At 36.4% G+C, this 18,391-nt stretch overlaps 1 protein-coding gene across 1 annotated transcript; it reads left to right on the top strand.

Moving 5' to 3' along the window:
• The first annotated feature begins 14,884 nt into the window (after positions 1–14,884).
• On the top strand, positions 14,885–16,505 carry LOC110448878. Its single transcript, XM_021495358.1, has 4 exons — positions 14,885–15,033; positions 15,292–15,517; positions 15,892–16,078; positions 16,258–16,505. The coding sequence occupies exons 1-4, from the start codon at positions 14,885–14,887 to the stop codon at positions 16,503–16,505; spliced, it is 810 nt and encodes a 269-aa protein (XP_021351033.1).
• Positions 16,506–18,391: the final 1,886 nt, after the last annotated feature.

Genomic DNA, 18,391 nt, shown 5'->3' with positions numbered 1-18,391 from the left:
AAGGGCTATCAAGTTTGTTCAAATAGATGACCTTGACCCACTTTCAAGGTCACAGGGGTCAAATATGTTTAAAACCTTTAAACAACTTTTTCTGAATAACCGAGAGGCCTAGGGTGATGATATTTGGGCAGTAATATGCTGGGATGAAGGGCTACCAAGTTTATTCAAATAAATGACCTTGACTTATACTCAAGGTCACAGAGGGCAAATATGTTTTAAACATTTAAACAACTTCTTCTGAATAACCGATAGGCCTAGGGTGATGATATTTGGCTAGTAGCATGCTGGGATGAAGGGCTATAAAGTTTGTTCAAATGAATGACCTTCATCTTTTTTCAAGGTCACAGGGTCAAATATATTCTTAACCTTTAAACAACTTCTTCTGAATAACCAAGAGGCCTGGGATAATGCCAGTAACATGCTGAGATGTAGGACTACCAAGTTCAAATGAATGACCTTGACTCTGGAAACTCCCGAGGAAACTGGGTCACCTCCGCGTCACTTCCTTCCTCCCCGAGGTGCGGGATCCCAGAGTTCCGTACGTGACGTCAGCCAAGATGGCGGCCCCCATGATAATAACAATTTGGCAGCGATCATATCTACATTGGCCAATTCAGTAACGGTGCTGGCTAACAAAGTGGACACACTTGAAACCAAATTGAACTCTGTTGTTCCTCTGGGTATCAATCCGCTTGCCAGGGAACCTTCAACCCCAGACCGGCCGAATTACTCTGATGTAAACCCACCAGAACCTGCTACCGGCCGTGATTTCTCTCGCGACACTATGGAGTATTCACTGTCAACGGCCTACTCACGTTTCCACAACTTTACAAGGAACCCGCCCAGCGCGGCAGCAGGTAGTGTTGCCCAATTGGAAACGCCAGTTACAACCGCCACGAGGACTACATATGGATATGCTGCCCACACCCTGCCCCTAGTGGAAACTGTTTCTCAGCCACTTCGGAACAGCATCATAACAGGTAGGGATGTAAATTTAGCAGCGCTCCTCATCCCTTACTACAGAGGTTCATGGGACAGTGGTTTTTAGGAGGCTAAGCCAGATCATAGACTTAACCGAACACTTAGCCTCGGGGAGTTCATCCAAGCCTTTGGCACCTACAAACATATGATGTGTAATACCTTTCCCCATAGACGAGTAGAGCTAGACATGTATGAGAGGGACTTAATTGACATGGCTTCTCGCTTCCAAGGTTCTGGCTTCTATGAGTACCATTGCCAGTTTTCTCTGCGTGCAGCAGCTTACCTACGATGCAACAATGTTTGTGTTGACTGGTCCGTACGCGACAACACCCTCTTCAGCAACATTTTTACCAACCGTCAGGCAACTTCCTGTTGTTACTGTGGCAGCTCCCTTCATTTGTCTGCATTTTGTCCTGCTTCTCCACCAAACCAAAGTGCTCCAATTAACAGCAGTTCAAGCAAAACGTCCACCAAGGACCGTGTTTATGGCAACACAGTTGATACTTATGGCACACCAAGGATGTGTCATGGCAGTAAAGAAATCTGCAATAACTTTAACGGGGAAAGGGGTTGTCAGGTGCAATCTTGTTCTAAATCACATGTGTGTTTATCGTGTAAAAACAGTCATCCCAAAGTCAACTGCCCTTTAGAGAGAACTGGGACTCAACACAAGAAGAATGATAGACTTAGTGGCTACTACACCAGTGTGTATTGAGACCCTCAAATGTGAACTGCAATCTCACCCTAATCAAAAATGTGTTGCTTTGTTGACCGAGGGTATGTCCCAATGTTATATACTGGATTCGAATATCTACCTGGTCAGTCTTTTCAGTGCCGAAACTTACTGTCAGCTTTAAAAGACCCATCTGTAGTTTCTGATTTAATTCAGAAAGAAATCACTAAAGGTTTTGTGATAGGCCCTTTTGACTCTATTCCGTTTGTTACCAGTAGAATAAATCATATTGGCATTGCTGTACATAAATATTCACAGAAGAAGCGCCTTATTGTTGACATGTCTGCTCCTCACAATGACCCAGATAATCCTAGCATGAATTGCCTAATAGACAAAGACAGTCATTCGTTGAAATATGTGAAGATTGATGATGCTATAACTTTGAATAAATGTCTGGGTCAAGGCACTCTGCTCATGAAAACTGATATATCAGATGCTTTCAAGCTTTTAACTATTAAACCAGAGTTGTGGCCCTTACATGGTATTTCATGGGAAGAGAAGTTCTATTTTGTTGTAAGACTTGTTTTTGGCGGTAGATCAAGTCCTAAATTTTTTGATAACCTTTAAGAAGCTATTTGCTGGATTTCTCACAATGTATACAATGAATTACACTTGCTTGATGACTTTTTATTGCTTGTACCCTCAATAGCGGATGCGAATGCAACCATGGAGAAGTTTTTAAATATTGTTCATAGATTAAATATTCCCATTACCAAACACAAGACAGAGGGACCCTGTACAGCTCTTGAGTATTTAGGTGTGTGTCTAGATTCTGATAAAATGGAAGCAAGTCTTCCTTTGGCTAAAGTTAACATAATTCGTGAGATTTTAGACAGTTTTGCCCGACGGAAAACGTGTGTACGAAGCGCGAGCTTTTGTCCCTTCTAGGCCATATGAACTTTGCCAGTAGAGCCATACGTCCAGGACGTTCCTTCGTATCTCACCTCATCAGCCTATAGCTATCTACTACAGTACCCAAACTGCACCATCATGTAACTTTGACATCTGCTGTGCATTCGGATTTAGCTATGTGGTCGTTATTCCTCTCTTCTTGGAATGGTGTTTCATTCATTTTGGATGACAACATTACACTAGCTGCAGATATGGATATCTTCACTGATGCTACCCCCACATCTTTTGGGGGAATACATGGCAATAGCTGGTTTCAAGGTTATTTCCTCCCTGATTTTCACCAGGAGCAACAGTCTATGGCACTTTTTGAGTTGTACCCTATAGTGATGTCGTGTGTTTTGTGGGGGCATTTGTGGTTTAGAAAGAGAATCCTTTTCTAATGTGATAACTTGGCTACCGTTGAAATTATTCATAAAGGGAGATCTAAGATAGCTAGCATTATGAAGCTTATGAGACGTTTGACTTTTCATGCTGCTAAGCACAATTTTGCTATCCATTGCAAGCACATACCTGGTAAGCAAAACTCTACAGCTGATGCTCTTTCTCGTTGGCAGATGACCAGATTCCAGGAACTGGCACCCTACGCAGACCAGCAACCCACACCTTGCCTCCCCATGCAGGAGCTGATGATGGCTTAAGTGCAGACCTCGCTCATTTGTGGGATCATTCTCTCAGCAAGTCCACACTTGCCACTTATAAGCCAGCATTGTCGTGTTTCCTGTCATTTCTTGCTATGCGCTGCCTTGGATTTCAGGAACCCTTCCAGTTATCTCGGAGGACATTCTGTTAGCTCTTGTGACTTTTTGCCAAGCATCTTTAAACTTTAGATTTGATACTATCAAGCTGTACTTGGCCGGCATACGCTATCACTACATCAGACAAGGACAAGGTGATCCTTTAAGTAATTCACTACGCCTGCCATACATTTTACGTGCTGTTAAGAAAACACAGAAAAAAATTCCTTCGGTACATAGACTCCCTATTACCTTTCCTTTATTGTCAAATTTATGTACGGCTCTTCATTCAGGAGTATTTACTCCTTTTATTGACCTCATGTTAGCATGCACTTTTAAAACTGGATTCTATGGTATTTTGCGATGTGGGGAATTCACTTGCAGATCATTCAATGAGAATTTTGTTAAAGTTGGTGATTTGTAATTGCAGATGACAAGTAAAAAAAAAAATCCTAAGATTACAATCTTCTAAAACAGATCCATTTGGTAAAGGCGTGTCAATTTTAATTTTGAAAACAAGCCTCTATATCCTGTTGATACCATGCTAAAGTATTTGACCATTAGGCATCAACAAGGCGCTGACGTTGATGCACCTTTATTTCTTGAAAATAAGTGCAGATATAGACCTCTGACTACGAATACCTTTTTGTGTTACCTGAAAGATACTTTGAGCAGACTAGGCTATGAAGATAGATTATTTAGTGGCCATTCTTTTAGAATTGGTGCCTGCACCTCAGGGGCAGCAGGAGGGGTCGAAGGTCATGTCCTCCAAGTTTTGGGTAGATGGAAGTCTGACTGTTTTACTCGTTATATACACACCCATCCTTCTACTATTAAACAGACCCAGGAAAACATGTATATCTGAATCTATGTAATCTACCACGTGTAGATGTGTTTTTATATGTGTAATAATTTTGTCTTTAATATATTAGCTTTACAATTCTTGGGGGCTCTCCCTCTGTTACATCACATTTAAATCTGTATCGGTAACCTTCGTTCGATTTGGACATGTAATTCGGGGAATTATACCCCCAATTCATTATATGCTTGGTGTTGTATTTTTATTTTTTGCAATCATAACCAGTTTGTGTGCCTGCCGGGGAGCACCCCCTTTAAGTCACATACATTTCTTAATCCTGGTTTGCTTTTTGGTAATCTAACATAGTTTTAGGGTAGGTGACTATAGGGCGTGCTTAGCTAGTCAGAGTATAACTGTGTAAGTGCCTGTTGGGGATCGCCCTGTAAACCGTGTTCTTACTTATACCTTGAACACTCAGGCACCGGGGTCGCTCGCACTGGTGAAGAGAAAAGGAGTAAAATACTCAGAATTGAGAAAAATAAAATGTATAGGGCTAAAATAAAACGTCTAGGAGTAAAATAACCTGGAAAGGAGTAAAAATTTACCCCATGCGTTTTATTTTACCCCTATGTCAAGTATCACCAGGTAGCTCTGTTCATGTGTGAACACTTGTCAGTCGACAGCTCGCCTCATAATTAACAACGTGTCTGTGCTTTTGTTCACCTATGTTTATTTGGTGTAATCAGAATAAAACTATGGAACTGTGCCGTGTTTGTAATTTACTTCAACTTGAAACTGGTGTTTTGGAATACGTGTTTGATACATAATCGATTTATATGTCAAATTAAACTTTGAAAATGTGCCGTGTTTGTTACATACTCGAATAGTGCCGTTAAAATACATGTTTAAATATTCCATTTATCTGTCAAAATAAAACTATGGAACTGTGCCGTGTTTGTAATTNAATACGTGTTTGATACATACTCGATTTATGTCAAATTAAACTTTGAAAATGTGCCGTGTTTGTTACATACTCGAACAGCGCCGTTGAAATACATGTTTAAAACTATGGAATTGAGCCGTGTTTGTAATTTACTTCGACCTGGTGTTTTGAAATACGTGTTTATAACATAATCGAACTGTGCCGTTAAAATACATGTGTATACACTCCATTAAAATGTCAAATAAAACTATGGAATTATGCCGTGTTTGTAATATACTTCGGCCGTGTCTGTTGAAATATATTTGCTTTTTACTCGATTTGTAATAAAAAAAAATATTTAAATAAATTTATCGTGTTTGTACTTTATTCGGCCTGATGATCTAAAATACGTGTTTATTAAACACTCGATTAATATGTCAAATTAAAACTATAAAACTGTGCCGTGTTTGTAATTTACTTCGACCTGGTGTTTTGGGATACGTGTTTGTTACATACTCGAACTGTGCCGTTGAAATAATGCACTCAACAAATATGTCAAATAAAATTATGGAATTGTGCCGTGTTTGTAATTGATATCGGCCTGGTGTTTTGAAATACATGTTTGATGTTTTATACACTTACTATGTCAAAAAAAACTATAGAAACTGCCGTGTTTGTAATTTACTCCGACTTGGTGTTTTGAAATTCGTGTTTTAAACACTTGATTAATGTGTCAAAATAATACTGTGCCGCGTTTGTAATTTACTTCGACCTGGTGTTTTGAAATACGTGTTTATAACACACTCGAACTGTGCCGTTGAAATCATACACTCAATTAATACGTTAAATTAAAACTATTAAACTGTGCCGTGTTTATAATTTAATTCGACCTGGTGTTTTGAGATACGTGTTTGTTACATACTCGAACTGTGCCGTGTTTGTAAATAACTTCGACCTTGTTTTTTAAAATTTACGTGTTTGTAACATACTCCGACCTGGTGTTTTGAAATACGTGTTTATAACACACTCGAACTGTGCCGTTGAAATAATACACTCAATTAATATGTTAAATTAAAACTATTAAACTGTGCCGTGTTTATAATTTAATTCGACCTGGTGTTTTGAGATACGTGTTTGTTACATACTCGAACTGTGCCGTGTTTGTAAATTACTTCGACCTTGTGTTTTAAAATTTACGTGTTTGTAACTAACATACTCGAACTGTGCCATGTTTGTAATTTACTCCGACCTGGTGTTTTGAAATACGTGTTTATAACACACTCGAACTGTGCCGTTAAAAGAATACACTCAATTAATATGTCAAATAAAACTATGAAATTGTGCCGTGTTTGTAATTGATATCGGCCTGGTGTTTTGAAATACATGTTATATACATTCCCGATTAAAATGTCAAATTAAACTATAGAAACTGCCGTGTTTGTTATTTACTCCGACTTGGTGTTTTGAAATTCGTGTTTTAAACACTTGAGTAATGTGTCAAAATAATACTGTGCCGCGTTTGTAATTTACTTCGACCTGGTGTTTTGAAATACGTGTTTATACCACACTCGAACTGTGCCATTGAAATAATACACTCAATTAATATGTTAAATTAAAACTATAAAACTGTGCCGTGTTTATTATTTACTTCGACCTGGTGTTTTGAGATACGTGTTTGTTACATACTCGAACTATGCCGTGTTTGTAAATTACTTCGACCTTGTGTTTTAAAATTTACGTGTTTGTAACATACTCCAACTGTTCCGTGTTTGTAATTTACTCCGACCTGGTGTTTTGAAATACGTGTTTATAACACACTCGAACTGTGCCGTTGAAATAATACACTCAATTAATATGTAAAATAAAACTATGAAATTGTGCCGTGTTTGTAATTGATATCAGCCTGGTGTTTTGAAATACATGTTATATAAATTCCCGATTAATATGTCAAATTAAACTATAGAAACTGCCGTGTTTGTAATTTACTCCGACTTGGTGTTTTGCAATTCGTGTTTTAAATGCCTGTTTGCAGGGCCGCCTGTTAGCTACTCGCTCCACAGCTTGGGATTGCTCAAGCCTTGGGGATCACCCCACAACTTATTTTAGTCACCAGCTTGAGATCGCTGAAGCCGGGGATCGCCCCACTCTTCTTTTAAGTCAAGTGTGTTGTTTTAATTTCCTTTTGCTGTAAATATATATGTTTCTAACCAACTATGTTGTAGTTAGTTTAAGTAACAGAGAGCAGCCCCTAAGAATCCCAAAAGATAATTAATATAACCTGAACAAGTTACTTTAAATTTAGACTCAATACATTTTTGAACTTTAATTCTTGTTTTTGTTGAGTATAAACTGTTTAAATGTTTCAAATTAAAATCTTGTTTTATTATTTAATGTATAATGCACCACACCATGTACTATTCTGGCATACTTCTTTTGAAAAAGACCTTAGCATGTATACATATTAACTTATTGTTAACCTCTACTTAAACAGTCAACACTAACATTACTTTCAACTGTTTTATCAAATCGATAATTGTCCTCATCTTGTTAAATGATACCAGCTAGGAAAAATCACAGTAATACATGTTAACATAATTTCTTATTGCCAATGATACCACATAACAGCCCAAAGAAAACATGGACTAGAAGTTGAATTGGCTTTAATTTGTTCAAACTTGGGCAAATAATAACTTTGATAAAATACAAATTATTGCTTGCATGAGGCCTTTATACAATGTACTTTATTAATCAATTATCATGTTCTATTTTAACGATCATAACCTAAGTTCAACATGCTTTCATTTAGATACCTTTTCTCGATATTGACATTGAGTTGCATCCACTGTGTCATCATTTTCGCTGTAAGATAACAACTGTAATCTTATTTACCAATAATATTTTTTACATCAAGAACATAGTAAATGAATTAAGCTACTTTATAATAAGTGTTTGACCTTTGAATAATACCTGTAAAGTGCATGAAAAATTTAGTCAAAGGTGTTACTCAAGGCAGTAAACTTTTATGAACAAGGCATCACAAGTGATACAAATCCCCTCGCATTAACACTTTGTGACATGTGTAATAGGAAATGAAGTCGCTCGAGCAATGACAAAGTTTTTTCTTAAACTAGTAACGGTGACCTTGACCTTAAACATAGAAACCCGAAATAATAATTCATTCAAGGCATTCCATTCTGTTGAGGAATAAAGTCGAGACATGACAAAGTTTGTCTGAAAATAGTTTAAAAATAGTTAATGTGTAAATTGCCCAATGCAGTAACCCGAAATTCGAACTTGTTGAAAGTATTGTCATACCAAACACTTGTATGAAGTTTCATGAAATTCTGTTAAGGTCATAAGAGTGTAATGCTAAACGGAAATAGGAAGTACATCCCTAGTTGAAAATCCAATGTTGGGAGACAGTATAACAATTTCCGCATATTCTATTGTTTTAAATTAAACTGATGAATGTTGTATGGTTATTATTGACAGAACGGTGTGTTCTTTCAATATTAAAATATTTCACAGCAATCCAGGCATTCATTCAGTTGTTTTTTAATCAATGAGTCGCATGTGTCCATTTTTCTGTACTTCAGGAAACCGGCTACCTATTTCGCTACTGTGAAGTTTTTTAAGAACGATAACTCTTACATGCAATTACTATGTGTATATCGTTTTATTATAAAATTTCAATTCTTAATCGTTTATAGTTTATTGACTTTGTTTTGGAAAATAAAATGTGTTTCATTTTGGTTTTCAAAATTCATTCCTTTTTACATAAATTTCCATTTAAATTTCCATTTAAATTCCTTAAGTTCCTTCTGACAACCAATTTTGTTTTTTTGTGGCAGAAAATTTTCTTTACTACAAAGCAATATAACTACAAAATTTGAAGGAAATCTACTGAGAAATGGCGACACAATCCTATTACCTTAAGGAATGAAGTCGCTCGAGCGATGACAAATATAGTACATATGTACAAGCGGAATCCTATATCCCCTCTAACATTTGTTAGGGGGGATAATAACCAGAAATCACCTGTAATTCAGATCTATAATGATATTCATAGCACTCACCTTGCAAATGTTCTTCTTCTTTTCTGGCCAAATATGTTCTTCTACAAAGGGTATAACACATTTGTAATTTAAATTTTGAAATTGGAACAATCCCGCTTAAGATAATATTACCCATGTAGTATCTTAATTAAAGTGATACCTGGCCGTATGGCATGAATTTTTTGGTTTGAAAATTGAAAAGCTGTTCTGTTCTGATTTTGGATGAATCAACTAAAGAGCAAATCAACCCAGCTACACTAACACTTAAAGCTGACAGTACAGAGTCCACGTAACTGCATAAGCTACGATATGCTTCAAAAAAATAGTAAAATAAACCTCAGAAACTACTTAAAATGTCATGCAAAACCTGAATTGACTACATGTAGATATTTTAAATTTCAGAACAGATTCAAAATCCATACTAGATTGATATTAAAACAAATAGAGTTAGTAACATTGCCTTTGCTTACTATGTCCTCTCACGTTCTCATGCCTTTTTTAAAATAAGCATATATTGCAGTTATTTGAATTTGATCATCAATTTTTTGTTTCAATTGAATGTCTTCTTTCATCATTCCATACCTCTCTTACGTAAGTAGTGTAAACAGCATCAGGGCACCATTCATTTGCTCGCTCTTGTGCTCGTAGCTTTGGCCCATCTACATCCCCGTTCAAAACCTTCATGATATGATCTGCCACAACCTGAAAATTTAATTACCGACTTAGAAGAAATAAATCAAAGAAAGAGCTATTAGTTATTAAAGTTATAAAATGTTAACAATACATTGATTAATTACTGATCAGAACATTGCCCTTCACCGTTTCAAATATAATATGCAAGTATCTGCAACAACACTATACAATGTATACGTGAGGTTATTGAGAGGTTAGGTGACGACACAAACATATTTCAATATGTATGTATCCTGCCAATTAAGAAGAGTGAAAAGAAATTTAAATTTACCTACTTGTGTGACTCAGATTATGTTATTATGTGTTAAGAGGTCAACTTTTTACCTTATTGTATCATGTATGCAGATGAAGTGACTGAGATGACCACATCATTATATGTTACAAGTGGAAGAGATGACTGTTTCTCCTATAAACTGTCCTAGCAGAGACATCTATTTATCCGCCCAATTGAAACTCTCCTGAGTGTGTCAGTAAGTAGGACTACACATGTAATACAATTGTTATAATATTACAAATATTATAATATTATTTTTTTCGATGGATAATAATTATTCAAATATTGAAATCATTTCGATTTGAAATATTTTATTTGTGAAGTTCTGAAATTATGTATAGGTCTTGCCAAATAGATGCCCTATTTATTTAATGCACTGTGCCATTATTTAAAACAAAATTATTCGCTTAACTTAAGGTGTACCTGTTCTATATTTTTCCAAATAAAAAAAGGGGAATCCATAAATTTTTCATGTTTTCATGCTTGCCTGCAAGTTAATTTTAAAACATTCTACTAACCCAACCTACGTTTTCATAGTAAATATTGAACATTTTCAGGAGCCAAAATTGATATTAAATCTACCAGCCCAAGTGTTGAAATAGTTGATATGTACGGTATTACACACCCCTGACAGAAATTCCGGTTGAAATAGGTTGAAATGGAGTCATCTTCCCCCTAAACTCCATCGTTTCTGATTGTTCAATGTTGTTTTTTAGTCCAATGAATGAATAAAGAATGCATTCTTTTTATAAAACTGTATTACTTCGCAATACAACTGGTTTTTTTTGTATATTGTGTGGCATAGATGATCACCAAACCTTGTATGTACCAGGTATATATCAACTGCTATTTAATGCATATACTTTCTGTTGATATGTATACACTACATGTCATTAAATTTCATTTCAGGGTGCTAAAGGTGAAGCCTGCACTTGACGGGGAGGAGACTGATGAGACTAGGTAATGAGAGGGACAGTCAATCTTGAATGCCTTCCAGTTGGGTTAGAGTGCAAGTATCTTCCCTGTCTACCTCTAGATGTAATTAATCTCATATTGGTGATCGATCCAAACAAAGGAATTATGACATACTGTGTTTGAAATCTACTTCTTAGGTTAATAGTGCATTTCAGTGACTATTCTATTCAGTCCATTTGTACTGGCCTAAGGACTGTCTTTCTGTGGCTGTACAAGTTTTATGGGTTTTTCATCATGTCAAAGTGTTTACTAGATGTAGAAAGTGAGGCTAAAATGTGTAGTGTTAGGCGATGAATATTAAAACTTTCCTTGGCTAATAAAATGATGGGAAATGATCAAAATAGAACTTGTTATTTATTATCTACAAAAATAAAATCAAAAATAGTAATAAAAATAGGAATAGCATATTCTGTGCCTGAACAACAATGCCTGTTTTATTTTCTGAAATTGATGTTTAACAATTTTTTGAGAAAAACAATCACTAAATTGAAACATCAATATTTTAAAGTTTTCCACAAATTACCTCATCGACCTTAAATATTTACATGGGAAAAGTCTGCAGCTAAGCATACCTCCATTTCCAACTGAAATAGAATAGTCAAATACACAGATAATGTATGTACTGTACTGGGTGGTCGGGTGATGAAGTGTATAGCGCACTTCGCTTTCAACAAGGCAGCCGGGGTTCAATTCCCCGATCGGACATGAAAAGGTATGGGGTTTTCTCTGGGTACCCGGTTTCTTGCTACAGTAAGGCACACTGCTCGCTAATATCCATGCCAACAAATGTCATTCATATAAGCTGAAATAACATATTCCATACTTGTTGTAAAAATAAATAAAGTTTATATTTAATTCCTGTACGAGTTTTATCCAAAGTGTTGCAAGAATATACGCTTAAGAGAAATAAAAAATAAAAATGGTGACTATTCAAACAGCCAGGACGTTTTGATTTTCTAGATTTTTTTCTTTGTTGCATTCAAAGAAAGAATCTCTTCAGTACATTGAAAACACTTTGAACTGGGCATGACTGATATTCAAAGTGGCGACGTGATTTTAATAAGACAGTGACCATCCTTGCAACGTCAAAACTCGCATACCTTAATTTCATGTGCGGTCATTCCCAACTCACACAACTTAATTACACCTGCGGTCCTTCCAAAACTCTCACCACTTAATTTCATGTACGGTCATTCCAAAACTCGCTGTAAACATATTTTTGTCACAGCTATAACCGAAATGAAACTGTACAAATGTGAGTCTATAACGTTTAAAAGTACAAAAGTGTTATTTGTCCCATGGTCATATGGGACCCTATTTGTTTTCACATTTCAATATTTGTGTATGACTTAATAACATATTTAATTATTCCAATTTAAATGACTTTCTCTTTAAATCATGCTTGAACCTCTGGAGTGAAGCCAGAAATGCCACGTAAAAATTACTATACATACACTGTTAACCACCGGTGACGTTTGTATCAAACTTAACAGTAATGTCGGAAATAATGACGTTGTGATCAACGTCAGAAGTCATATAGCATACTCTTTAAAGTGGCGTCAAATCGTCAAATATTGACGGACTGACATACTTTTTATATTATTTTTGACCAGGAATGTTTCTAGATTTCGAAATCATAAAAATCACAAATTTATTTTTTACGACTAAAGGACTCTGACTGATATTCCAGGCGGTGTGATACTAGCGTGCATGAATCTTCGTTCAGAGATTATCATACTATGACGTCACAGACACGTCATACTTCATTGGCCTTAATGGGGTTTTTCCGGAAGGATGAAAAATAACCGGTTCATCGTCTAAAATTTCATCAGCTTTTGAAAACCAGTTGTTGAGAATATGAACGAAATAACTAAAATATTTGAAGTCTTTTTATAGTCTTACCATACATCACCACTCATAAAAGAAACAATTGGTAATGCATTTATGTTGAAATCATCAATGATTTTCCAGACCAGCAATACGAGTTTAATGCCAATGTAAGCTCACCTTGCCCGAATCTTCAAACAACTTCTTCTGTATAACCATGCTGGGATGTAGCACTACTAATTTTGTTCAAATGAATGACATTCGCCCATTTTCATGGTCACAGAGGGGTCAAATATGTTTAAACCTTTCAACAACTTCTTATAAATAACCAAGAGTCATAGGGTGTTGAAATTTGGCTAGTAGCATGCAGGGATAAGGGGCTAACAAGTTTGTTCAAATGAATGAAATTTGCACATATTCAAGGTCACTGGGGTCAAATATGTTGAAATATTTAAAAAAAAAACTTCTTCTGAATAACCAAAAGATTCAAGGTGATGATACTTGGTCAGTAGCATGCAGGAATGAAGGGCTTCCAAGTTTGTTCAAATGAATGACCTTCGCACATATTCAAGGTCACAGGGGTCAATTGTCTTAAAAACCTTCAAAGGTGAACAACCACCAAATGCTAAAACACGTCAATTTTAGTGTCAAAATATTAATAAAACATATTATAATTAGTTTTCATTCTATTTTTTCAAAGAAAAATCCGTATTTGTGCATAATTTATTATTTGGAAACCGCCCGTTTAATCGTACACCTTGGGAAGCACAGAGTATGTACGCAGTTACTTCCCTTTGGCTGTGACGTCATTTGTGACGACCGGAAAGCGCGCCAGCTGTCAATTCGGAAGCAGTCGTCCGGAAAACGTTAACAAACATGGTACACTGAGCTGCGCTGAACTGTAACAGTATTTTCAATACACACGAGACTCTGTCAAAACCATTTTGAACCAGGCAGCTTCGTGAGAGATCCACGATTGATGTCGTCGATAGGCTTTGAACCTCAAAGTCTGAGATTAAATCCGGAAGCGATACCAACACTTTTTGATTATTCACCGAAGTGTTCAAGCAGTTTGGTTCATACGTCAACCCCTTTAACCTCCAAGACTGAGGGCCTGTACGAAACACCGAACAGGAAAAGAGTAAGGAGCAATGTCGTGCGGAAAAGGCGGATACTTGAGGTAGGCATGCGTCAAATACTTTACATATTTTAATGCATTTTGTACCACGTTATAATATGGTAAAAGGTATAAATTTCCTTAAAATCATAGACATATATATACGTCTATTCAAAAGAAGATAACAGGCCATGTTTATAGAATGACATGTATAATGACGGCTAGGTATATATCGGATTATAAAATAAACAAGATGCGCGGTTAGTGTTTGTATTGAAATACTTCAATACATGTAAACACGTGTATTTTACGGAAATATGGTATTAATCCGACATTTCCGTGTATAGGTTTTAGCTGAGATCACTAACCTACAAAATACCAGTGATGAAAATGATGACCCAAATGAGCGTATCATTAGATACAGACCAGACCAGTGCCACACAGACACACAGACTGACCCAGACACCATCGACAAATGTGTGGGTCCAGATCAACCGATGGATGTTTATTCAACTGGATGTCAAACCACCTATAGCCTAGTTGTGAGTAATTTGTAGAAGTTCAAAACAAACATGCCTTGCCCTAGGTACATATATATATAAATTATAGATGCATATTTATTTATGCTATTGTACAAATATTATTTTCACATATATCTCTTGATTTAAAAAAAAATATCTATATTACAACTTTTTCATTTATATTTCAGCAACGTAGACATGTAAGTCTCCAGGTTCAGGTGAATAATGGCAAGTCCAAGTCTTGTGGAGTTCAGGCTACCTGTAGCACAAACACATCAAGTACCCAGTGTCAAAAGCCAATCCGAGAGAAAACACCCACTAAAATGAATGACATGGAAAACATGAATTGCCAAACTGACTGTGAGCCAGCTGAAGACCAAATGAATTGTGATGATTCAGACCCAGACTGGATTCCAGATGGTGCGGATATAACGGAAAATAATTGTAATCGCATGGATGCAGGAAATACTGAGCCAGATAAAGCCAGGAAGTATGTTGTATTTGAACAGTCTTTGTTAGAACTTTTAGATTTGTGTCCTACATGCAACAGGAGGAATTTGGACCATGTGAAAACATTTATTGGAACATGTGTTAGTGTATGTAGCACATGTGTACCAGTGGTCAAGCCAGCCATTTTCACAGTCTATGCCTTCGGGGAACCTTATCATTGCTAGTGCAGTGTTTTTCAGTGGAATAGCCCTGTGAAAACTTTCAATTTCATGCGACATGCAGGAATTTGGGGTTTAAGTTTGACTACCTACAACAGACTGCAAAGTACATACATTGTACCCTCAACTTTGTCATGCTGGCAGTTTCAGCAATCTGTGTATATGGCTAACATTAAGAGAAATGGCAGTTCAATCAAACTTGGAGGAGATGCTAGATGTTCATCACCTGGCCATACTGCCAAGTATGGCAGTTACACAGTGATGGATGTCCAGACTGCAAAAGTGGTTGATACACAACTTGTTCAGGTGAGCAAAAAGTATTGAATTACATACATATGTATACATTTATATCAAATGTTTAAATTTTATTATTTAATTATCACTTTACAAAATATATCAACACATGTATGCAATTTAAAAAATAATTCAATCAACTTATCAACAGGGGCCAAGTTCATTTTATAAAACTACTTGTTGGTAGCCCTTACTGATGAAAATGAATTTGAAATGTATATAGTGTGGGCATAGCTATAGGATAGCTATAGGTCAACTTTCTTAAATTGGATCCAGCTATTCACTTACTTAGATTTTTGGAACCTTTGTACATGCATGTGTGATTACCCGAAATTATTACTTTAATAAATTAAAATCATAATTTTGATACATTCTTGGCATTATAGTCAAATGAAGTGAAGAATTCCTACAACATGGAGCTTGAAGGTCTAAAGAGGTGTCTGCAGTTTCTACAAGATGATGGTGTACAAGTGACTGACATAGTGACCGACAGACATTCTCAGGTCAAAAAGTACTTGAGAACTGACCATCCAACAGTTAACCACTGGTTTGATGTCTGGCATGTTGCAAAAGGTTTGTTCATTAAAAAAGTAATTTAACCACTACATACAATGTACATGATATACAACTTTGTACGTGGAGCATGCATTGTTTTTATAGTATCTCCTCCAGAAATCAATCATATGATACTTGAGAGCTGTAGGCAAAGTTTGTCATTTAAAAAATAATAAAAATAAAAAATAAATTGGTAGGTGTGTACAAAAAGTTGGAAACCCTTGGAAAGTCCAAGAAATATGCCCAAGCAGGACTCTGGGCCAGGTCTGTCAGTAACCATGTTTACTGGTGTGCTGCCAGCAGCGAGGGAAATGGAGAACTTGTACGTCAGAAGTGGACCAGTATCCTGAACCACATCACTGTCATTCATGAGGGTCATGGAGATTTATTCCAGTCATGCCAGCATGGAGACATTTCAAGAAATTGGATCAAGCCAGTTATATGATATTTCATTCTGAAAAAGTATACTTATAGCTACGTGTTTATGCAGTCATCAGGATTACTTTTAGTATTAACTATATGGCTTACTGTATATTTTATAAGGTGCATATCATAGTATCAAAATTTTGTAACAAGATCTAGCTAAATTAGGAAATTTATTTCTGTACATAATGCTGGCCTCCACAAACAAAGATTTGAAGTAAAACGTTAGCAGCATTCATGGCATGCACCTTCCTACACTTTTAATTTAAACAATTGACTCAATAAAATTATCTCTAACGAGTCCGTATACTAATATACAGCAGGCCTTCCATCACAGGGATAGCAGATATTTAACATGCTCCAGACTAACAGAGCTGAAGATGAATGTTTTATATTTAAAGTCGGCTTAAAAGTATATAAAACCTAATCACAATTAAAGAAAGATGTATTTCACGATAAATTGGTACCAAGGATTGAAAAATCGAGCTTAAACGAACCATTCTGGTGTAGCATCTGTATTGACGCAAGCCATACTGCCGGTTTCCTGAGCCTGTTCGTCGTCACTAACATCCAACTCAGACGATTCAGATTCACTTAAAACCTCTAAATCGGTGCAGTCTGGCTCATACAGGTATGGCTGAATGTCCAGTGTGAAGGAAACTTCTGGAATATCCTCGTTGTCACTAAAATCCACGGAATCCATAGCCCCGGTACCAACTAGTTCAGTAGTTGTTGTGACAGACGGTCGTCGCAAATGCCGTCACAGCTCTTCCGGTTTAACGAACGATAACTCGTGCTAACTTGTATTTGAGATTTTCAATACCGGTTACAAATTTGCTGATTTTCGCAACTTTTGATGTTTTCAAAATATTTTTCATTTTACGGAAGGGATATTTAATGAATAATGTCCCCAAAAAATGCAAAATATGTGAAAATGAAATTGGGTTTTTATCCCCTTTAAACGACTTCTTCTATATAACCAAAATGTCCAAGGTGATGATATTTGGCAAGTAGCATGGGGGATGAAGGGTTATCAAGTTTTTCAAATTAATGACCTCCGCCAATATTCAGGGTCACAGGGTCAATTGTCCTAAAGACCTTGAAACGACTTCTTCTGTATAACCAAACGATTCAGGGTGATGATATTTGGCCAGTAACATATTACGACGGAATGCTCTTTTTTTGGCAATAAAAAAGGGGCATAACTCTGCCCAAAAAAGCATTTAAGAACTCATTCAAAGCATTCAAGTCAACTAAGTAGTTAGATAAAAATCGCAGAACAATTGTAGTTTGCGTAGTGCGTGAACAAGAAAAAGTAAACGACAATAGAAAAAATTCGTGGAATTTATATCCCCCGCTTGCAGGACATATTGTAGGTAACATTATTGACGTTAGGTTTAAACATGTGAGTATCGTGCTGTTGAGACCAAGGGGCCATAACTCCGCCAAATCTGGTCTGATTAAAGTTTGGTTGTCAAACATGGCCGAGCCCTTAATGCGTTGAACTCTGATACTAAGTTTGATGACAATCGGATAATTTTTGCGAGAGTAAATGCAAGGGGACATATCTCCGCCAAATAAAGTCCGCTGAAAGTTGTCATCGAACTTGGTCGAGCCTTTAAGGCTTTTAACCCTGTTACCAAGTTTGAAGAAAATCAGGTAATATTTTTTGCAGTTATTGCGCGGAAACGAAGCGTGACAGACGGACAAACACAGATTAATATCCCCCGTTTCGGTGAAAGCAAGGGATAAAAATAAAGTACAGTGTAACTATGTCAAGTGTGATACACCAAATCGCGGAAAGTTGAAACTCAACAGAAGAAAGCGTTAAATATGTTATACATTATTGCTTCAAATATTACCATACCAAATTTGAAAGGAAGTGATAAAAAAAATTAAACAAAGTTC

This window comes from Mizuhopecten yessoensis, unplaced genomic scaffold (genome assembly GCF_002113885.1).
Source record: "Mizuhopecten yessoensis strain PY_sf001 unplaced genomic scaffold, ASM211388v2 scaffold4373_1, whole genome shotgun sequence".
Taxonomy (NCBI): Eukaryota; Metazoa; Mollusca; class Bivalvia; order Pectinida; family Pectinidae; genus Mizuhopecten; species Mizuhopecten yessoensis.
The sequence above is the reverse complement of the archived record's forward strand: the minus strand, read 5'-3'. Positions and strand labels throughout refer to the sequence as shown.

What these genes read in the sequence shown, in the direction of transcription:
- LOC110448878 (XM_021495358.1), top strand. Translation starts at nt 14,885, where the DNA reads ATGAATTGCCAAACTGACTGTGAGCCAGCTGAAGACCAAATGAATTGT. An exon ending in GAGCCAGATAAAGCCAGGAA is followed by an intron (nt 15,034 to 15,291) that starts GTATGTTGTATT and finishes TTGGGGTTTAAG; the next exon opens with TTTGACTACCTACAACAGAC. An exon ending in TGTCTGGCATGTTGCAAAAG is followed by an intron (nt 16,079 to 16,257) that starts GTTTGTTCATTA and finishes ATAAATTGGTAG; the next exon opens with GTGTGTACAAAAAGTTGGAA.